Genomic DNA, 22,261 nt, shown 5'->3' on the forward strand with positions numbered 1-22,261 from the left:
CTGAAAACAACTGACAATTCGGCAAATGCCGTGCGCGACGCGAGCCTCTCCCGTGACCGTGTTGATGCTGCTTTGCATAACGAGGAGTATCTGCGCTCAGGTTTATCAGAACATGTCGAGCTTCGCCGGGGTACATTCCGTGGCATACGTTACGGTGCCGGACAATGCAGTTGCCAAGAAATTAGCACGGTAAGAGTAAACGGCCAAATGAAAGCATGCTCGTTAACACGATTATCGTTACGCCTCGACAAGGTGCATTCTTTCATACTGATTTTCTTTTTTTCTATCCTTCTTTTTTTTTTTTATGCAGCGGTCTGGTCGAGAACAAGCTTGCTGCCTGCGTTAATATTATCCCACAACTCACTTCGATGTAAGTTTTTGTAGAAAATGTTTGTGGGTTCTACAAGGAATGGATTGTTTTTTTCCTCGCAATCAGAAAAGATTTGTAGATCTTTGTTTAACCAAAGTCTTGTTCCCATAGATATGAGTGGGAAGGGAAGATACAGGAGGAACCAGAACTTCTGCTGGTAATGAAAGGCGGTTTTACAAATATTAAATTATGTATGCGGTAATAACATTATTTCTGATTATCTGGGTACAAATTGCAGATGATAAAAACGAGGACGGAAACAGTGGACGCTCTAACAAAATATGTCAAGTAAGTTAATTATACTATATTAATTATATATTTGTTTTAGAACGATTTTATCAATTACTGCAATTTTCATTTTTTTTTTCTTTTTTTTTCTTTTGCAGAGAAAATCATCCGTATACCGTTTGCGAAGTGATTTCTCTACCTGTAAGTTAACTCGCATATTTTACTGCGTTAACTGAGCTTTAGATGATATTTTCAATACTTAAAAAAAAAATCTTTGTTTCAGATACAAAATGGAAACAGTGATTATCTGAAATGGATTAGTGAAGTAGTACCTCCTACAAACGCTAAGGACGAATAAAATATGTATGCATGAATCAATGACACACAAGAAAAAATATTTCTTTTTAAATAACGATCTAAAATTATCTTACGTTATAATATGTAACAATTATTGCAATTTATTAATGCAATAATCTAGTGTATAAAGAAACTTGTAATAATATTAAATATACATAGTACAAGTTCTTACATTAGGACACAAATGTACCGATATCAGTCGATGACTTTTTATAATTAAAAAAAAAGCTATGAATTTTATGTTTCTTAAAATTCGAATTATGATGTAACTGGTTAATTATCTTTACAGCGGTCTCATTTGGACTTATCGCTGTTGCTCCTACGTTATCGCAGTTATTGTAAACCCGGCTGAATGGCGAGCAAGATCTCTTCTATCTATTATCTGCTTTCAGAATTGTTCAGAATGCAACGTGGTAGGGATGAGTCACTTACCTCTCCGATCTTTCCTCTTCCGTCTCCCGCGTTTTGCCGTTTCTGGTCGTAAGGCCGTTCCACACACCGCAGTTCCCGCCAAAAACGTCTGCGTTGCAGTGTGTTCACCCGAGGCCGGAGGCTCCGAGGAGAATAGAAGCGAGATCGATTGGCACGGCAACAAGTCATTGCATTACAACTTGGCAAATTAATTAATTTATTGTTCTCTGCTTTCTTCTACGATTTTGCTCACTTAACGCATATTGTGCGTGTCAAACTAACGTAATTCAATCGTTACCATTATTAAAGAGATCATCAAAATTTTTTATCTCATTTGATAACGAAAATATTTCTACGATCATGTCCATCAAAGTGAGAATGGTAGACGGAAAGAAGGAAATGACGATGAAAATCACCAAGCGGACTACCGTCGTGGATCTGAAGGTATTGTATTATTTTTTAACTTTACACAGAATCATATGGAGTAAGAAAATAAGTCACTCTTTTGTGTATGGATATAATATATTTTTGTCACTTTCTGGGGGCAAACAACGAATAATTAAATTTAATTTTAATTTAAATTATTTTAAGTTAAATTATGCATATATTTAAAAATTATTATAAGAGTTCTAATATTTATTGAAATAAAAGATTTGATAGTGTTAATGCAATAAATGTTTTGTTTTTCTCTTGCAGAATGAGGTTGAAAAACAGCTGCATGTAAAAAAGGAGTTGCAACGGTTATTCTTTTCTGGAAAACAATTAGAAAATGGCTGTGAGCTAGATAGTTACAATATAAATTTTGATGATGTTGTATTGCTCATGGTAAGAATGAATGATAAAAATATTGAGAAGAAAATAACTGTTAAAGATAAGATTGAAGGAAATATAAATTTAGAGGAAGAGAATGAGAAATTAGAAGAAGCCGAAAGTCTATATTACAAAATTGGAGATGCTGTTGACTGTAATAATGAAATGACTGGTGCTTGGTATGAAGTTATTATAAAAAATATTTTTAAAGAAGAAGATAAAATTGTGTATAAAGTATTATGGCAAGTTGATAATACTATTTCTAATAAAGTACCTGAAGCAAACTTACGACCACGCCCTCGACGTTCTTTATCATGTGAAGAATTATCAATTGGTCAAAAAGTAATGGTTAATTATAATGTAGATGAACCTAAACAAATTGGTCTATGGTATGACTTTACTATTTGTGACATTAAAATTAAAAGAAGACGACATGAGCTTTTTGGACAGTTGCATATTAGTGGGTATGTCTTTTAATCATTAATATATTAATGTAGCAAAATAATATGATGTCAAATTCAAAAATTTATAGAAAATTATTTTAAAAAAATTTAATCTTTAATTTATTTTTAACAGCGGTAATGAGCTTAACGTTTATAAGGTCGTCAAAGAAGAAGTATATGCAATAGAAGCACCAAAATTATTAACTGAGAGAACTGCAGAAGATGAAGAATTTATGAAAAGCAACAAAAAAATCAGACCAATGCCTCCTAATTGTGATGACTGCAGAGACGATCCTAACAAAGAATGTCAATCGTGTGGCTGTGCGATTTGTGCAGGGAAAGAGGAGGAACATACTCTTTTAATATGTGACGAATGTGACTACATGTATCACATGAAATGTTTGTCTCCACCGCTTCTAGAAGTGCCACAGGAGACTCACTGGTATTGCCCAGAGTGTAAAAATGATGAGAACGAAATCGTCAAAGTATACCTTTATTAATAATTTGTCACAAACTTTATTGTTGTTTTATTATTATTACCAATTTGATTTTATTACAGGCTGGAGATAAACCAAAAGAAAACCGAAGGAGACGACTTATGATCACTAGCAAGAAAACCAGAAATTGGGGTAACGGAATGGCCTGCGCCCGAAGAAATACAATTTGCACAATAGTGCCCGAAAACCATATTGGACCAATTCCAGGTGTCGATGTCGGTACGACTTGGGAATATAGAACGGGTGTAAGGAAAATTTCACATAGCACCTCATTAAATCTCTCGAATGAATGTGAGATAAAGATATTCGCTTAGGTCTCGGAAGCTGGTGTACATCGACCTAGTGTAGCTGGCATACATGGACGATCTAAGGAATGTGCCTTTTCAATCGTTTTTTCGGGCGGATATGAAGGTGATTACGATAATGGCGATGAATTCATATACAGCGGTTCTGGTGGAAGAGACTTAGAAGGTATATTATTAAATAACAAAAAAATATATTTTTAAAAGTTGGTCATAAAATTCTTCTACGTGTGTACGCACTTTATGCAAACTTGTGTTAAATGTGTCTGTACGTGTACGCATGTAAGTTGCGTGCATGTAAAAAAAAAAAAAAAAAAAAGTAATTTATCTATATTTTTTTAATTAATTCATAACAAGGTAACAAGAGAACTAATGTACAAAGTAAAGATCAAGAGCTCAAAGGGTTGAATTTGGCGTTGGCGAGAAATTGTTATGCTGATATAAACGAGATAACTGGTGCACAGGCTTCTGATTGGCGGAAAGGAATACCAGTTCGAGTTGTACGGAATTACAAATTGAAGAAATCTAGTAAATTTGCACCTGCGAATGGCAACAGGTATAATAAGAAAGCATTGTTTGCGCTTCCATAAATGTATAATATATTAACTTTTTAACAATTCTTCATCATAGATACGATGGTATATATAAAGTAGTGAGATATTATCCAGACACAAACAGTGATGGTTATATCATGTGGAAGTATGTATTAAGGAGAGACGATCCAACCCCGGCACCATGGACCAAAGAAGGAAAAAAGAGAATCGCTTCTCTTGGTTTAAATACGCTAGAAAATGAAGATAAAGATGTTGATACGAAGAAAACAAACGAAATTAAAACTAGAAAACGACGTTATATTGATAACGAAGAAAACAACGTGGAGATTACAAGTTCGAAGAAAATTAAATATGCCTTTGAATTAGAGAAGGAATTGAAGACTTTAATAGAAGATGATAAAGTAAACGCTAAATTGTGGGCCGATTGTAAAGCAACTTTGATCGATGGCAAACCCGCCTTTTTGAAGTGCGTTTCCAACAGGTAATATTATACTTTCTTTTTTAAAGAAAATATCCGATTTTTGAAAATAATTTGAATTAACTTAATATTTAACAAATTGTAATTTTATATTTTGCAGATTTAAGTGTCCTTGCTGTCTCGCGTTACTTTATAAACCTGTAACAATTCCCTGCGGACACAATATCTGCTTAAAATGCTTACAAAAGAGCTTTGCTTCAGAGTTTTATTTTTGTCCTACATGTCGACATTCCTTAGACAAAGCTTACGATATAAAAATTAATAAGATATTATCATCAGCGTTATTACTAATTTATCCTGGTTATCAGGGAGAATAATAACGTTACTTTCGTAAAAATAATAAATATAATTCGTATATATAAATTGATTTTACCTATACGAATTCAATTTTATAAATCAATCTTAATTTATCTTTTTAATTTATTTTTTTTAATATTTTACATTATTAAATATAATGGGTGCAAATTTTTAATGATATTCAGGAATCAGAGTGAATATGGAATTTTTATATAAATTATCTGAAAATTCTAGTATTTTCATCGCCATTCACGAACACTTCAGTACCAATCTGTTTTTCTTTACTTTAGTTCCAGAATTAGAAAGCAAAGAAAAATTATATAAGACTAACTTAAAAATAAAATTGTATTGTTTTATATTGATCTAAAAAACTCGTAAACATATAAATATAAATATATATCATTGTATCACATGAAGCACATTTGTAGCATAGCTTTTTGTAAGTAAAAACTTTAAGAAAATTTTTTTTTTATAAATAAGTAAACTCGATAAAATAAAAAATTAAACGATTAAAATTATATGTAACGTGAATAGAGCAAACGTAAATTGATCAAGTGTTATCTATTACGGTTTTTATAATATTGTAAAACATTTGTAAAATAGATTAATATTTTTTACTATAAAAACTGTAAGATTAAATCTTTGCATTTTATTATACTTAAACGCGATATTGTTCACGTATTAATATTTATTTTTAAGGACATGAACAGTTAATGTGCCTACGTTAATGTGAGACTGATTGATTTAGTGTTTCAGTGTAAATGAAAAAATTTGCATTGTTGAAATTATGTTGCAAATTTCTTCATATTCTGTAGATTATCTAGAATATCACATGTAAGTTATCAGAATTACTCGTGTTAATGTAAGATCTTTGGACAATTATTTAAAAAGTGAATCTTCAATGTATCATTGATTATTACGTTAATTTGAATTATTTCAATATATTTTTACCAAGAGAAGGCATTATTTCATTAATTTGCGTCAAGTAATCAATATCTTCATTTTATGCTTGAAGTAAAAGTTTTAAAAGTTTTAATTATCTTTATAATTATATAATACAATTATAAAATATATATCGTGTACTTATGCAATATTACATTATTGTCAAATTATATTTTGCCTTTCCTTGGTTGTGTTAAAAATATTTCATAATTTTCAGCTTTTGTTAACAAGGTAAAATATGTAAATTAATTACATATAAAAAAAATTAATTAACTTACAACTAATAGAAAAAAATTAATAAGTAAGGTTATCTTAGTATCTTCAGTTAGAATATATTTCGATACTGCATTTTGCTTGAAAATTAAACGGACTGTCCAAGGTTCTGTTTAAAAAACTCGATTTTTAATCAATTTTGTCACGGTTTGACGGAGAAGAGAGGTGAGGAAAGAAGGGGAGAAGCGTCGCTTGCGAAACAGAAGCGAGAGAGAAGCCGGAGAAGCTCGTACAGGAAATGGCAGGCGGCGCGCGTGATCGCGCGGCACCGGATGCACGTCGAGGGTCGAAATAGCGTTTCGACGCCGCGCGGTGGAGCGTCACCCGGAGCAGGCGGTCCGCAACCGCACCGGTCCAACTGTTTCGCGCCGGCGGGAAAAAAATGGACGCGGGCGCCGCGGCACGCGACGCCGTCGTCGCGACGGCGCGGCGCCGCGCTTGACGCCGCGAGTCCCCCCGAGCGCCGTGCCCGACGGTGACGCCGCGACGTCCGCCATGTTTGTTGTGCAGTTTCGGAGGGATGACAGGCGCACGCGACGGCGTCGTCCGCGCTTTTGAATGATACGCGTGTGTGTACCGCGGCCGCGTTACCTCCGTTCCGTGCCGGCGTGCGAGCACGCCGGTCGCCGCCGACTCGCCGCGGAGTATGGTAAGCAGAATCCGCCCCTGCCGGTCGCCCCACGTCCCGCTCCGGCGCGCCGATTTTCGCGCGGATTTCCCTCGGACGGCTCGCACGGCCGCGAGGTCCGTCTCGCCACCGCCCCGTCCCCGCGCCTCGCTTCCCGCCAATTCCCGCGCCTCCTCGCCGCCGCTGGTCGTGCGACGTGTAAAATATCAACATCGTGCCCGCGGCGGTGCTCGCGGAGAGTGACGACGACCCCGCGCCTCCGTTCGATCCGCCGAAACCGGCGTGAAACGTCTCCCGGCGAGAACGCCGTCGTGACGTGACGTACAGGCGGTGGGCCGCATGTAAATCGATATACGGCTCCGTTGTGCATGTGTGTGCGTGTACGCGCGCGTATACACGGACGCACGTCTGTGGAAAACGCTTCGTCCGCGAGCGCGCGGTCTCGGCATATATGTCCGCGCGTTGACATCACGCACACAGGCGCGCAATCCGGTACGCCCCTTTTTACGAAACGATCGAACTTCTTTCCCGCGCGATCTCATCCGGCGCGAAACGTCCCGCGCGCCGATGTCACCGTGATATCTCGACCTCCCGAAACCACCTCGCGACCTGTGACTCCGATCCGCCTGTAGCTTCCCGAATACCGCGGCACTCAGATCCAAAATCTGTCTGCAATCAGGTCAATATAAACAATTAGGTCAATATAAACAATTTCATGTACAAGCGTCATATTCGGACGGTAGTATCACCGTAATTAAGATAGCAGGAATATATTTTTAGACATAATTTTGATCTCAGATAAAAAGTGATCTCTTGGATAAAATAATTTCAATCCAATATTTCTTAATTTAAGCGAAATTTTTTCATTAGGTACTTCCTTTTATGTTTGTATAATTTTTTCTTCTTCTTTTTTTCTTTTTCCTTTAGTGGGGACCGTGAAAGATGTCAAGATTGGTATTGTGACATTTCAGGACACTTAATAACTCCGTTGAAATGTGGCTGAGAAGCGAGAGGATTAGTAGGAGATTGCGTGGCCGTTTAAGTTTGAACGGTGTAACGGCGTCAAAGACAACCAGTCATCGAGCACAAGTTGCTACAGCGAGAAAAGTACAACATATTAGTAGCAGTAGTCGCATAATAACGTCAAGTAAATGCAACCGATTGAGTAGTCAGTGGCGACGTAGGTCATCCAGTTTTCTTAAAGAAGTAACCTAAACATTGTTTGAAGATAACATATTAATGACAACATTTCTGTTAATCATATATCAAATAGCGATCCATTATTACACATCTTTCATTTTTTTATATATTTTTTTTTAATATTTTTTTTTTATTAATAAAGTATGTAAGAAATATTTGCTTGAACAATAAAGTGTGTTGGATTCTATTAAATAAAAGTTATTACTTTCGTAGGCTTGTAAAGAAAATGTTTTACACTTTGCCACATCCACGCCTATTAGACGAGAAAGAGGACCTCGCAGAAGGAAATGTATAACACGTTCGATGGTCACATCGACTCCTTTGCATCGTGCTTCTCCAAAAGACACAGTTATTGTAAGTTGGTCTTTGATATTTTCTGACGAACGCGTTATACAGGCGACGGTGCTATTTGCCTGTCGCGAGCTCACTGCAGCATTTTTTTTAGCTTTTACGTTTATTAATTTTAATATTTTTTTTTTTTTTTTTTTTTTAATAACGCGTTTTACAGTCCGCTAAAAGCACGTCACCACCTAAAGTCTCAGAAGAATCAAAGGAAAACTGGAATGGTGGATCCGCTCTGCCTCTCTGTTCACCAGTAACAAATACAGATACGCGTAGTTCGATGATACCACCGGTACTCGACTTGAAATCTTCCATACCCAGTGTATCTTCGCTGACGTGTCTAATGTCTGCGGTATCCCTAGGATCGCAGTCAGATCTCACATGCTTACTTGATGACGAAGGAAGCAAAAACAACGGTACTTATGCAATTACACATATATCTCCGTGCAGTCAAATTTATGTAATTCCAAATTATATTTTCATGTTTTCTTACCTTTCTTTTTTTTTTTATAGATGCTACACTACCATCATCGTTACACTATTCTTCCTTATATGCGCATGCCGAAACGTCTGTAGAATACTACAGTTTGATGCACTCGATGTCAATATACAACGTCCGTACCGCGTACAACTCATCCGACAAGTACTTCCCGAACGGAGGAAGATATTCGCTAATCGATAACAATGAAAACCGCAGTGATCTCTCAAAAGATCAATATGCTATTGAAACAGACTCAACAAAATATGAAACAACTGCTGGATATCCCAGTACAAAATACAGTATACCAGCAAGTATGTACAATATAAATCATCATCCATCCGATACGAACGGCAATCTTAGTGACAAATATGATTCCGAGGACGTCGACAGTCGTTATCACGAGGTTGAATACATGGAGGTGGGTAGCGAGGAGATAGTAGAATCTTGCGATGTAGAGAACATGGTTACTCAAGTTCAGGAAGACTGGGAGCCGTTCGATCCTTATGTCTTCATCAAGCACCTACCACCCCTCACGCCGGCGATGAGAGCGAGGTGCCCGGCTTTACCACTCAAAACACGAAGCAGCCCGGAATTCAGTTTAGTCCTGGACTTGGTACGCATCAAGATGTATCATATATACTTATGCATACAAAAATATAGAGATTTTAATAATATATTGCATAAATATGCGCACTAAAGAGTTTAACAGTTAATAGTCATATTATCTATATTTCCTTTGCAGGATGAGACATTAGTTCACTGCAGTTTACAAGAGCTATCTGATGCTGCGTTCCGCTTTCCGGTAGTTTTTCAAGATGTAACATATACGGTATTTGTTAGAACGCGACCATACTTCCGCGAATTTCTCGAACACGTCTCGTCACTTTACGAGGTGATCTTGTTTACGGCGAGCAAGAGGGTGTACGCCAACAAGCTGATGAATCTGTTAGATCCAACGCGGAAGCTGATAAAATATCGCCTGTTTAGGGAACACTGCGTATGCGTTAATGGGAATTATATAAAAGATTTATCCATTTTAGGCAGAGATCTATCTAAAACCGTAATTATCGATAACAGTCCACAAGCATTTGGATATCAGGTAACTTAATAATTCGTCATTTATGCATTTTTTTAATACAGTCAATATACTTAAAAATGTGTTTTGTGTTATAGTTAGAAAATGGTATACCTATAGAAAGTTGGTTTGCCGATCGTTCGGATAACGAGCTAATGAAATTATTACCGTTTTTGGAAAATCTAGTAAACTGGGTAAGTTTCTATCACTCTGTAATACACTGTATGTTATTATAATACATAATTAAATTTTTTTTTTTAATTGCAGGGAGGTGATGTACGGCCGCACATTAGAGAACAGTTCCGACTATTCAGCTTTCTACCGCCGGATTAATTTAAATAGCGTACACAAAATTTAAGGTTGCTAAAATATCTCGCAACTATTATAAAAAGATACAAAATATCTTAAAGATACTAAATAGATAAATGATAGTTATTCCGCGATGCATAGCATAAGCCGCTATATAATACTTTACAATGTTTCACAAATAAATATATATGCCTGTTGGTATATAGAGATGAAATTAAATTTAGATCTTTGAGATTACTGTTCCGATTCATTGTTTACAAAAAGAAGTATCTGTGAAAATATATACATATGCGATTTTGTTAACATATTCGTTTAAACTTGAACTATCAAGTTAAAAAAAGAAAATCAAACGTGAAAAATATCAGCATAATAGTCTTGTGATTTATTAAATAGTTTCTATTAATACTTCCAAGTGAATACCAAGTCTCTCCATGACGTGATTATATGACTTTGTATATAATAGACTCGTATATTACGTATAAAATATTATTTCACAATGATTATCGTAACACAATACTTAAGAAGAATATGTATGTTATTGACGATTCATTATTTTTTCCTGTTTTATCAATATGTGAAATATACGATCTCATTTGCTTATCTAAAAAATTTTTTTAACTATTTAAAAAAAATTTGATATCTAAAATTCTATTTTTTATAAACTGTTATTACATTTTATTACGCTCTAATTATTAATTAGGTTGTTATTGAAGTAAATTTTTTAATCTTTATCAAGATTGCAATTCTTGGAAAGTTCTTGAAAAGATCTATATAAAGGTGTCCGAAATAAAGTGACAATAGGCGAGCGGCGCATGCAGATATTTCCTGCCATTTGCCGCTCGCCTATTGTCGCGCACTGATTCCGTTTATTTCCTCTAAAGAATATTCATCGTCATCTCGTTTACGTAACTTAATTACCTACATTCACAAGAACGCTTTACAAAAAATATATCTGCAGTTTTTTTCTTCAAAAATAAATACGGATATTAAAGAAAAAAAGATGACGAAAGTATGCCTATTTATTTTTGAAGAAAAAAAAATGCGGATATATTTTTTGAAAAGCATTCTTGTGAATGTAGGTAATTAAGTTACGTAAATGAACTAAGCTAACGCGCAACAAATCGAATTAACTGGCGACCTAATATGATTACTGGGGCAGTAGGGTAGACGATCTTGAGGCTTCTTTTGTGTATCATCGGAAATTGTTCGTTAGTTTTCTCATGTCGAACGTCGATGGTGTTTAGTTTCTACATTTTTCTGAGCATTAAATAAAACTAAGTGGCTCGAGGGACGATAAAAAAAAATGGGCAAAGACGACGCTGAGACTACAGCTCTGAAGAAAGAACTGGAAGATCTCATTAACAAATGCAAGGTTTAAATATTTTATCTTATAATTGAGAGATTTATGTATTTATTTTACGTCATTAAAATTGTCATAAGTATTTAGGATTCTAATTATTTTATTACTTACTTTGTTAGGAAGATCAAAAGAAGCAGCAGGATACTACCTTGGAACAAGTGTGCGGTGAAATACCTGATGCTCCAAAAGTTAGAATGTCAACTAAGAAGATGTTGAAGGGACATATTAATAAAGTTAATTCGGTGCATTACAGCGGCGATAGTCGGTCAGTTTTAATTTTTTAATTTGTTAAATCGTTACGTTTACTTCCCTTTACTATTAAATAACGTGTCGTACCTTTTGAGAATATATTATAATAAAGATGCTTTTTATTAATTAAAATTATTTAAAATTATTAAAATTATTTATTAATTAAAAGCCATAAAAAACTACGTACGTTTTATGGCTTATATGCCGTAGACATTGTGTTACCGGATCATTGGATGGGAAGCTAATCATTTGGGATACATGGACCGGCAACAAAGTACAGATCATTGCTCTGCGTTCCGCCTGGGTGATGTCGGTGGCGTTTGCGCCATCCGGCAATTTCGTCGCCTGCGGCGGTATGGATAACATGTGCACTGTCTACGATGTGAACAGTCGCGACTCTACAGGATCTGCCAAAATCGTAAGAGAGCTTCTGGGTTACGAGGGATTTCTGTCATCCTGCAGATTTCTCAGCGACCAGAAAATTATTACGGGATCTGGTGACATGAAAATGTATCTAATTAGATGTTCTTTAAGGAAAAACTAAAAAAAAAAAAAATAATTAGATATTACAGCGATTTCATGATTAATTACTAATAAATGTTTTATGTATTTAGTTGCATATGGGACCTCGAGGCAAATAAAAAAACTACGGACTTTCAAGCGCACGCGGGCGATGTGGTCAGTATCAGCTTATCTCCAGACGGCAATACTTACGTTACCGGTTCGGTGGATAAAACGTGCAAATTGTGGGATTTACGAGAAGAGAAAGCTAAGCAAACGTTTTTCGGTCACGATGCCGACGTAAACTCCGTTTGCGTAAGTATTTTTGCATTTTACAGTTTCGTTGCAAATTTAATACGAACATTATATTACGTTCATAATTTTTATAGTATCATCCCTCCGGACAAGGTTTTGTAACAGCGTCCGAAGACAAGACCGCGAGATTATGGGACTTCAGATCTGATCAACAGTTAGCCACTTTCAAACCGCCTAACTCGAATCCTGGGTTTACATCTTGCGGTCTATCGTTGAGCGGCAGATTTATATTTTGTGGCAGCGACGATAATTCCATTCACATATGGGACACATTGAAGAACCAACACAACGGTGAGTTTATGAATCTGAAAGATCGTTATTATGAAAAATTAATCCGTCATAATGAGATACTGTTTTTTTTTCTTTTCTGTTTTAAGGCGTATTATCTGGCCATGAAAATAGAGTTACTTCTCTTTGCGTTTCTGGTAATGGAATGGCAGTGGCCAGCTGTTCCTGGGATCAGAATGTTCGAATTTGGGTGTGAATTATTGTTACAATAAGTAGTATAAAATTTATAACAATAAATTTCCTTACCATCCTACACCCTACGATATAAAAGTATTTATTAATTCACGAAAATGCACGATTCAGCAAATGCGCGTTGCAATTGCATTTATTTCTACAACATAGACATATTACACGTTTCTTGCCTATCAAGTACGCCGAAGAAGAGTGCGTTAAAAAAATTGTGCTTTGAAATTTACGTACTGATGTGACATACAATAAAGATTTTGTATATCAATTAGGCGTGAAGCGCGGGCGTCAAAAATACTGTGTTCTCTTTGCCGAATAGCAAACGTATCGTCATTGCGAATGATACCACCATGTATTTTATATGCTATTTGTTTTTGTAAGTATTAACTTAGGCCAGTCTAACGATAGTACATATGATACGTGCGACAAAATGTTTAAACCTTACGCTAATTAAAAGTTATTTACGGGACATTCTAAAATTGTCATAATTAACACGTGAATTTGTAACGAAGTTTTTCCTAGTGAAGATAGTTATAAATAAATGTTGCTATTATACAATATACTGTACACGTTAAGCGTTAAATATTAAAAGATAATTAAAACCTTAAGCTCTAGCACATAAATCTTTTGGTAGGATTCATTAACGTACGCAAGGGAACTAGGATAAAATTTAACGTAAATGTACAGCGCGATTTCGACGGAATTGAAATATCGATTTTAAAAGTCTTACCGCTCTTAGCACAATCTTGTTAATGAACGGCACGTCGTATGTACAAATAGTCACAGTTCTATTGCGGGCATGCTCGTGGAGGACAGACGTGATGAGGAAACATAAGTTCACGGAAAACACTTTCATAAAACGAGCACGTTAAAATCCATCCAGATGTATGAGCAAAGCGACGATCACTGTAGCTCCGGCTTCCTTAGTGGCCCATTTACTGGATTCGCAATGCAAATCAGTCCCGTCTTTGTCGCCAGAGCTGATTGTATATGAACCGGGTCTCACCAGTAATTGAAACGCAGTCGATACATTCAGGTTTTTATTTGACTGCATATCGATATATCTATAAAAATTAAAAATTAAATTAATTAAATATTAAATACAAAGTACAAGAATAAATAGGTGAAAGAGAGTACTTACGGATATTTTTTCGTAAATTCGTCAGACGCAGCATATTTAATGCTAGGCGAAAACGATACCTGAGGATTCTGATCCTCACTCTTCAAACCCGCTGTTAAGTTACTCAGATCTAATTGTTCTTTGGTCATTAGCTCTCCTCTGTCCAGGATTAATCTAAATATAAATTTTGTTAATAAGATTAATTATAATAAAATAATAATAATAAAAGAATAAAAAAAATATATAAAAAAGATTATTAAGAAGTTTAATTGCGTTACCTTATCGCGTCAAGTCGTATTCCATAAAATGCAACGTGCCATTTGTCTGTCGTACTCTGAGGGATCTGATTGGCATTGATATTCTGCTTCAATGGGAATCTGGCCCAGCCAACTGGTATTGCGAATTCTGCAGGCGGTTCACCTTTCCTGCAGATCGCATTGTCGCCGTCCACTTTGTAACACATGCTACAGTAGCATAGTATCTCGTCAGTGGAGAAAAATTCATCTGGCAGAACGAGCGACTTCTTCAGCTGCATACATGCCTTCAGATAGTCACATTTCCTAGACGACGCGACGACAGTGGATCCAAGTGGAGTGGACGGTAATGATGACGGCATAAATGGTACGGAGGATGTGTTATATAACACATCTCGTTGATTGGCCACTATATTCTGGCTCGGAGGTACGTTTCCGTTGAATGAGTTATCGCGAATATTATCTCGACTCGTATAGGACCGTGACTCGTGAAAGTCGGAGCAAACGTTATTGGGAAGATCTGACAATACATTGTTTTGTTGCGTGCAGCTTACAATATTAATTTGACTATTGGACGCTATGCTTTCGTTAATCGCGTTGTTGGCGTTCGTCGCAGTAATCGCCGCGTTCAAGCTGGTCATGTTACTCGCACTGGCAACCATACCTTTCTGTATATTAATGTTAGTCGCGTTGTTAATTTCGACGTTTGTACAAAGGGCGCAATTTTCCGCATCGAGATTCGATTCGCTCGAATTGTTTTCCGGCTGTTTGTTCAACGTTGACGGTACAACGTTATCCACGTATGCTCTGTTCCTTCGAGCGTCATTGCTGAGCTCCGAGCCCGAATCTGAATTGTTACTGTCGATACTCTCTGTCGCTTTAACGCCTACACTATTATTCGCCACGTTAGCGCTATTATTACTACCGAAAGATGAGTACTCGGCTTCGAAGTTACCATCCTTGGCATTTGAACTGCATTGACTCGGCACACTCGGCGATGTCGAAGACGGTGAAAAATCTGACGACGTAGTCGCCATCGCGTTCTCTTTTTCGTGACATTCCAGATCAGCTTTCTCACGCGAATTTTCAACATCCTCCGTTTCCACGTTCGCGCATTCGATAGGAGCCACGAGCGTGTTGTCGATTACGACATTCGAATAAGAAGTCTCTTCGTTGATTCCTGTGATAGATACTTGTTCGCACTGCCCATACAGATCAATCACGGCGAAAACATAAAGTGGCAAATCAGTCGCGGCTACGCCCTGATCTACGTTATTAATAAATAAGTGTAGTCGATTATCCTCGTCAACAAGTAAACCAACGATAGAATTGCACTGAAGATTCTCCAATCCGGCACCGTATTTCGTTTTAACTCGCATGCCATTGTGAAATATCCAATCGCTGCAAATAATCCAAGAATGTCTTTTAAAGCCAAGCGCTGTCAACGGAAAGCTCGTTTGCTTTTCTGGCGATATGCAAGAAACGCCACAAACAATATTTGATACCCAACGTTCGTTTAACTTTTCTATTCTAATTTGGAACAGCTTGCCTTTTATCAGCGGACGACTGGACATTACTACACCCTGATTATAGCTGGCTACTCGTTTCGCAACTGTCTTTGTTTCCAACTGAATGTTCCTGCCGTGATTCTCGTGGAACTCGTAGCTCCAATCTCCATCGCTAGCGATTAAACCGGTGGCGGTGGCTTGCGTTGGCGTGAGCGTTACCTCGTTAATCAGTTTTCCTTCCGACACATCAATAGACGTGTCCATTCCTGCATCGTTTCTCGGCGGCATTGGATCCAACAAAAGTTCCAACGAGTCTTGCAGTCTTAAACTAGCATTAGGAGAAACAGCGGGATTCTGCTGCCTGCTACTGGTAATATTCACCGCCACAGTGCTGCCGAAAAGTTCTATTACTGCGTACACCATCTCGGGTACGTCGGATGCCGCTACGCCCATGTCCTCGCCGTTCACATAAAATTTTAAATTGCCTTCGTGCGTGCGTTTTATACCGATTTTATCGCCCACTCGCAACCAATCCAAGCTCGTACAATAGTTTGAAGCAAGCGCAAAGCCCGTGTGTCTCACTTCATTACCTGTCAGGTACCAAGCGTCGCTAGGAATGGACGTCATACCGGGTACGAGATTCATCGACGTCAACCAATTACCCGTCTCGTTACTGAGTACACCTATTCTTAAACAACCGCTCCATTCACGTGCTACTTCTTGAATAGAGATTTCAAATAACTCGTTGTTCTCTAACGCTGCTTCGCTTAACAAGACAGCATTATTATATTCTCTACATCTGGTCGCTACTGTTCTGTCGTTGTTCAATTGAATATTTAATCCGACTGATTCGTGAAATTTATGCAGAATCTCAGTTTGCGCCTGAGGCTGAATTACCGAAGTCGGCTGTTGGCTAATACTGTTTTCCGATGGCAAGTATTGTTGTGTCAGAGGATCCCTCCGTTCGGGCAACACAATTGTCACCTGAAACGTGTCACTCGGAATTAGTGCGCTGAAATATAATAATTTTTTTTTTTATCAGACAAGCGTATGTTATACCTGTGCGCATTGACCGTATAAATCAATTACTGGGTAGACGTTTGACGGTAAACCAGTACAGGCGGGACCTTGATCCACTCCGTCTAAGAAGTAATGTAAAGAAGAATCCGAACCTCGCATCATTCCTATCCGATTACCCTCCATCAATTTATCCAAATCGCAGCTGTAATTATTGCGCAATGTCACACCGTCACGCATTACTGTCGATCCGGACAGCATCCAGGTATCATGATCGATGTCTGTCATCGTAGACGGAAACTCTAATTCATCAGGTCTTATCACAGTAACTCCTGTTAAATTTTTTTTTTAATTACAAAAATATTACATTAAATATCAATTTATTAATTTAATATAATAATTAAAACAGTAATTACCTGCTTCTATAGCCCCCGACCATCTGGCAACCATTTTATCTATCGTTACCTCAAACATTTCACCATCGCGTAACGCGCGATTTGCAATTACAATAGCTTCGTTGAATTCACCCAGAGCTCGCGGTCTGGACGCTGTTAAACCGTTATTTGTAATCCGCGCGTTTTTACCGTGCACATGATGAAATCTTAGATCGCTGTCAATAAATTTATGCAATATATATAATTCATGCGGAACGATATCATTAATAAATCATTAATAAATCATTAATAAATCATACCTATACAATGTTGTATTACTAAAACTTGAATTATTTGTGGTCGGACTGTAAAAGTCCACATTGTCGACTATGGTGGCTTGAGCGGCCTGCCCGTAGAGATCAATTACACCGTAGACTCTCTCAGGCACGTTCATCGCAGCAACACCTTGATCAGCGCCATTCACATAAAAATGCAGTGTTGCGTTGTCCTTCCTCATCACGCCAACGCGATCACCAATCTGCAGACGGTCTAAATTTTGACCGTACTGATCTATCATAGTCGTACCGTTGTGCATTACACCATTGCCTGTCATCATCCACGTGCCAGATCTGTAACCGATATTAAGTCATTTTCGAGTAATAACATGAACATTAATAAATAATTTACTTAACCGTCCAGCGCATGGCTAAATGGCAATAATAATTGCATAAAAAGTAGATTAAACGATAATCTCGCATACCTGACATTCGTCATGGTAAACGGAAATTCCAATTCTGTAGGAGAATGCGTGGTGACACCTATCTCGATCGAACCAGCCCATTTAGTAACAATTTTATCAAGTCTAACTTCAAACAATTCATTCGGTTTTAACGGTCTCGATGTCAGTACTACGCCATTATTAAAATCGTCTATGGCGCTGTAAAAAAAATTTATATTTGTCGTTAAAATAAAATGTCCCAAAATTATATCAAATATAACGTATATCGCTATTTACTTAGGCCTGTGTGCTGTACGTCCGTTATTAATTACATCGGCGTGTGTCCCGCAACAAGGATGAAACATCAGTCTATCAGGAAGCTCTTCTTCGCCAACTTCTATGAGACAATTACATATGTCATAACATAAGTTTTTATTTCTATAAAGCTTATCAGATATTCTATATGTATATGCATTACCTTCGCTGTCTAGACCTTGTAGCTGTAATGTATTTCTTCTAGTGACTAGATTTTGTTCCTCTCTTTCGTCACGATCGACAATAGTTACTTTCACGGTCATTCCATAAAGATCTATTACACCCCACACACCCGTTGGTACTTTAGCAGCAATACCTTGATCTAAACCATTTATTAAATAGTGAAGATCACCATTGGTCTGCCTAAGCATTCCTACACGATCTCCTTCCTAAAAAAATAAAATAAAACAATATTAAAACAATATTAAAAAATAATAAAAATTTAAAGAGAAAATAAATCTTAAATAAAACTTCAGAGATGCAACTCTGGCTTTATTGCACACCCTCAATTCGTCCAAGTTGAATTCGCCATACTCCCGTTGTGTACCTTTGCCATTTGTTAGAATGCCACAGCCAGACATCATCGTTGTACCTGAACGCATATTGGTCATCGTCGCTGGAAATTCTAGTGCCGTAGGACTGTGAGTAGTAACTCCAACCTCGATACTTCCCGACCATTTGTACACTAGCCTGTCTATTCGTATCTGCAGTATAATAATTTATAGAAAAAATAAGAGACTACATTTTGTTATAAAATTGTAATTATTTGATTTTATTACTGCAATTAATTAAAAATTAATTAATTATCTGCAGTTGTTGTATACTGTAATTTAAATACTTACTTCAAATAATTCATTGTCTCGTAGGGGCCTATGAGTCATTACGACACCGTTGTTAAACTCGTCGAGTGGCCTCCGCCTCTCGGCAGTCCTCGCATTATTAGATAGCTTTACCAACGAGCCGACTCTTTCGTGAAACCTCAACCTATCTTCCCTTATTGCGGCGGGAGTTGGATTTTTCGGTAAATTAACATTTACATTGACACTTAGATTAACATTTAAGTTAGCGACTAGACTTGTTGTCGAGGTACTGGAAGTTTCACCCACAGAGTAGTCATTATTAATTTCAACTTCGTCTTTCTGCACATTGCACAAAATGGGAAGTCTGGGGTGAGCAATGCTGACTTGTACACAATCACCGTACATATCTATAACAGCATAAATATGCTCTGGAATGTTGTTAACCGCAACACCTTGCGAAACACCATTGATGTAGAATACCAGCTCGTGCTGTAATTGGAAATAAAAAATTATTATTAATTTCTCTAAAGTACATTAATGAATACAAATTAATAATAAAATAAATTATAAATTACGTTAGATGTCCGCATGACTCCCAGAGTGTTTCCCTCTTCCAGATCTGTAAGATCCATTCCATACAATTCCACAATACGATCACCATCGTGAACTATACCAGAGCCGGTCATAACCCAAGATCCATGGCGAAGATTTATGGCACAGGATGGTATCTCCAAAGTCTCAGGATCACACTCCGTCACTCCAATCTCTATGCTACCACTCCATGATATAATCTGTGCAATATCATTGTTCAGAATTAAATGCATATCAACTTATCACATAATCAACAGTTTTTTCATACAACAAACTATCTGTCAGTATCTTTAACATAAACTCAATAATAAATAATATCAAAGATGTAATATTTGGTTAAAAAGAACAGAACGCATGTAACAAGCATTCCAATCAAGTTATCTCAATATTATTTCATCGAGATTGGTGCCTGGCGACGAACCACAGGCACAGGATTGTGCTCCGTTGCTCCAGTTTCGTGTGGCATGCGTGTGTGTATACCTTTTTGTCGATGGTGACTTCGAACAGCTCGTCATCTTGAAGCGGATCGGCGCTGAACACCAGGCCGTTGTTGTACTCTGAAAAATTGCGCGTGGCGGTGCAACTGTTCTCGCTGAGAGTGACACGGTGGCCGCATCGCCGGTGGAACATGTCGAACGATGGTCACCGTGTTGTGTTGTGTCGCGCCGCGTTGTGCCGTGCGCCGTGCCCAGCTGTGCCGTGCGCATACGATACGATCGGTTGGCCACGATGAACGTGCACCAAGCGCATCGCACCGCGCCGTGGCCGCCGCGACGCATCGCCGCCCTTCGCCCTCTAACGCTGCCGAACGCCGCGGTGCCTGGGTCCACGATTTTGCGGGAGAAAACAAACGCGAGGAAACGTCCACGGATATTTTTGCCCTTTTTCAAGCACTTTCCGCACTCGGATGTTAAAGCAGACAGTCACGGTAGATTATCCTTTCCAATTCACGCTTTTCCTTCAGACCGTTCTTCCCGTATTTACTTTCCTTTGAAACAATAACCTGTATTTATTACGCTGGATACACGAAAAATATGATGTAAATGTTCTTTCTTTTTTTTTTAGCGATATTAATACTTTTTTTGTTCCCATACGTACGTAATTTTTAATGCGCGGTGTATTAGTTCGATTATTTGGATATAAGAACGTAAAAAAGATAGCCTTACGGTCGTCTGAAAATTTATCGAGGAAATATTGCGTCATTCTTGTTTTACCTTTTTTGCTGGTTTTACTATTTCTATTACTACGGTAGTATGCACGAGTTTCCCGCCGTCGATCAAGGATGACAGTGGAAACGGCGGGAACGGATCCTTGACTCCAGCTATCTCTTTGCTCATTATATATTTCTGTTATTTCTCGAGCGTATTCGCAGTCTCGGCGTCGAGATACTTTGTGGTTCGCCATCAGCTGGCCGCACGATCTCTCACTTGGCTCACTTGGTACCGCGGGAGTGAAGTCAGCTGTCGAGGAGGAGATTTTAACTTTCGGTTCCGATCTCCAGCTGGGATATTTAATTTATTTTATTGCAATATTTATTTTATTACAATACTTATTGCGATATTATTATATATACGTGCGCGGTTTGTTAGCTAAAATTATTCGCACGATACTGACGGAACTTCCGTTAATTATTAAAATACATAAAATGACCGTGGTTCGTTTGTTCGATCGGCGACGATGATACTTAGCTGTAAAAAAAAAAAAACTATTAAATTGCACGTACATATACATGTACAAATAAAATAGAAATAAAAACTACTACTTCTACTTGGATTATGCGAAATACCGACAATGCAAATCTTTCTTTTCTTTTTTTTTTTTTGAATACCGCGTTTAAAATGATTTTCCCATCCGAATTTTATTATTAAAGAAAAGACAATTCATTGTGAATCTGTAACATAAAAATAAAAAAGTTAAATAAAGGAGCGTTCTGAAATGTAGACTGTTACAAAAAGAAAATAACTTTCACGCAAAAATAACTTTAATTTAATGGAAATAAAAAATAATTCTTAACTCTGAGGTTGCTCCGCTGAGATAGGATTGTAAGATAACGTGATAAACACGACAAATCCAATCCTTTGTTATTACAAAATACTCACACATCTGTAGCTTTATATATAAATATAAATGTTAGAGAAGTATATGATAACTTTGTTTCTCTCTCGATAAAAGTATGAAGTCGATATAAAAATATTTTATCCATATTATATGAAGCTTACAAAAGAAAGAGAGAGAAAAACCACAAATAATTATTTTATAATTATAACAAATTAATTCTGTAAATCGTTTTCAGTCGTAATTTATTTTACCTAAATTGGTACATAATATATTTGTAATCTACTATTTATTATACTTTTACTTTTATATTTAATTTATCTCTTCTCGGTTATTTAAAACGTCAAATCAGTTTTAATGTGAGACCGTAATGCGATAATAGATCGAAAAACAGTTGTTTTCAAGAAAAGCTCTCTGAACAAGACAAAGTCTAATTATCTTTAGTAATCGAATCAAAGTATAATTATTCATATAATCTGTTGTCGATTACCACCTTCTCTGTTATCGTAACTTTTTATCTTAATTTTTAATATGTTAGATTAGTTATATGTAGAGGAAAGTTTTTCGTTTAATATGATAAAAATTATTGCTAAAAATAATCCTTCCCGCAAAA

The 22,261-nt window shown here is 37.1% G+C and overlaps 5 protein-coding genes across 13 annotated transcripts; 4 read left to right on the forward strand and 1 right to left on the reverse strand.

The window, feature by feature from the left end:
- Positions 1–25: 25 nt before the first annotated feature.
- Positions 26–1,131, forward strand: Cuta (cutA divalent cation tolerance homolog). Its single transcript, XM_070657979.1, has 6 exons — positions 26–189; positions 311–370; positions 482–527; positions 609–658; positions 757–799; positions 882–1,131. The coding sequence occupies exons 1-6, from the start codon at positions 26–28 to the stop codon at positions 954–956; spliced, it is 438 nt and encodes a 145-aa protein (XP_070514080.1). The 3' UTR covers positions 957–1,131.
- Positions 1,132–1,223: 92 nt separating this feature from the next.
- On the forward strand, positions 1,224–5,808 carry Uhrf1 (ubiquitin-like with PHD and ring finger domains 1). The gene is made up of 8 exons (XM_070657944.1): positions 1,224–1,810; positions 2,063–2,640; positions 2,753–3,104; positions 3,179–3,361; positions 3,431–3,587; positions 3,776–3,974; positions 4,049–4,453; positions 4,551–5,808. Exons 1-8 carry the CDS (start codon positions 1,727–1,729, stop codon positions 4,765–4,767), a joined length of 2,175 nt encoding a protein of 724 aa, XP_070514045.1. The 5' UTR covers positions 1,224–1,726; the 3' UTR covers positions 4,768–5,808.
- Positions 5,809–6,447: 639 nt separating this feature from the next.
- LOC139103368 (CTD small phosphatase-like protein 2) lies at positions 6,448–11,439 on the forward strand. Of its 7 annotated transcripts, none has more exons than XM_070657947.1 (8): positions 6,448–6,611; positions 7,518–7,796; positions 8,004–8,144; positions 8,299–8,548; positions 8,646–9,226; positions 9,356–9,712; positions 9,787–9,882; positions 9,956–11,439. In XM_070657947.1, exons 2-8 carry the CDS (start codon positions 7,584–7,586, stop codon positions 10,019–10,021), a joined length of 1,704 nt encoding a protein of 567 aa, XP_070514048.1. In that variant the 5' UTR covers positions 6,448–6,611; positions 7,518–7,583; the 3' UTR covers positions 10,022–11,439. The 7 variants fall into 7 exon arrangements, with proteins under 7 accessions (XP_070514048.1, XP_070514052.1, XP_070514050.1 ...); XM_070657951.1 differs by having other exon boundaries at positions 7,518–7,697; XM_070657949.1 differs by having other exon boundaries at positions 7,562–7,796.
- On the forward strand, positions 11,233–13,921 carry Gbeta76c (guanine nucleotide-binding protein subunit beta-2). Of its 2 annotated transcripts, XM_070657958.1 has the most exons (6): positions 11,233–11,369; positions 11,477–11,622; positions 11,817–12,116; positions 12,221–12,422; positions 12,497–12,713; positions 12,800–13,921. In XM_070657958.1, exons 1-6 carry the CDS (start codon positions 11,301–11,303, stop codon positions 12,904–12,906), a joined length of 1,041 nt encoding a protein of 346 aa, XP_070514059.1. In that variant the 5' UTR covers positions 11,233–11,300; the 3' UTR covers positions 12,907–13,921. The 2 variants fall into 2 exon arrangements, with proteins under 2 accessions (XP_070514059.1, XP_070514058.1); XM_070657957.1 differs by having other exon boundaries at positions 12,497–13,921.
- Positions 13,018–20,587, reverse strand: Neurl4 (neuralized E3 ubiquitin protein ligase 4). Of its 2 annotated transcripts, none has more exons than XM_070657942.1 (13): positions 20,074–20,587; positions 19,578–19,793; positions 19,045–19,491; positions 18,706–18,906; positions 18,366–18,591; positions 18,185–18,281; positions 17,930–18,106; positions 17,490–17,798; positions 17,212–17,405; positions 16,838–17,127; positions 14,295–16,762; positions 14,038–14,190; positions 13,018–13,960 (listed from the first exon to the last, which is right to left on the reverse strand). In XM_070657942.1, exons 1-13 carry the CDS (start codon positions 20,221–20,223, stop codon positions 13,765–13,767), a joined length of 5,124 nt encoding a protein of 1,707 aa, XP_070514043.1. In that variant the 5' UTR covers positions 20,224–20,587; the 3' UTR covers positions 13,018–13,764. The 2 variants fall into 2 exon arrangements, with proteins under 2 accessions (XP_070514043.1, XP_070514042.1); XM_070657941.1 differs by having other exon boundaries at positions 18,185–18,284; positions 20,074–20,580.
- Positions 20,588–22,261: the final 1,674 nt, after the last annotated feature.

This window comes from Cardiocondyla obscurior, linkage group LG06 (genome assembly GCF_019399895.1).
Source record: "Cardiocondyla obscurior isolate alpha-2009 linkage group LG06, Cobs3.1, whole genome shotgun sequence".
In the NCBI taxonomy this organism is placed as follows: domain Eukaryota; kingdom Metazoa; phylum Arthropoda; class Insecta; order Hymenoptera; family Formicidae; genus Cardiocondyla; species Cardiocondyla obscurior.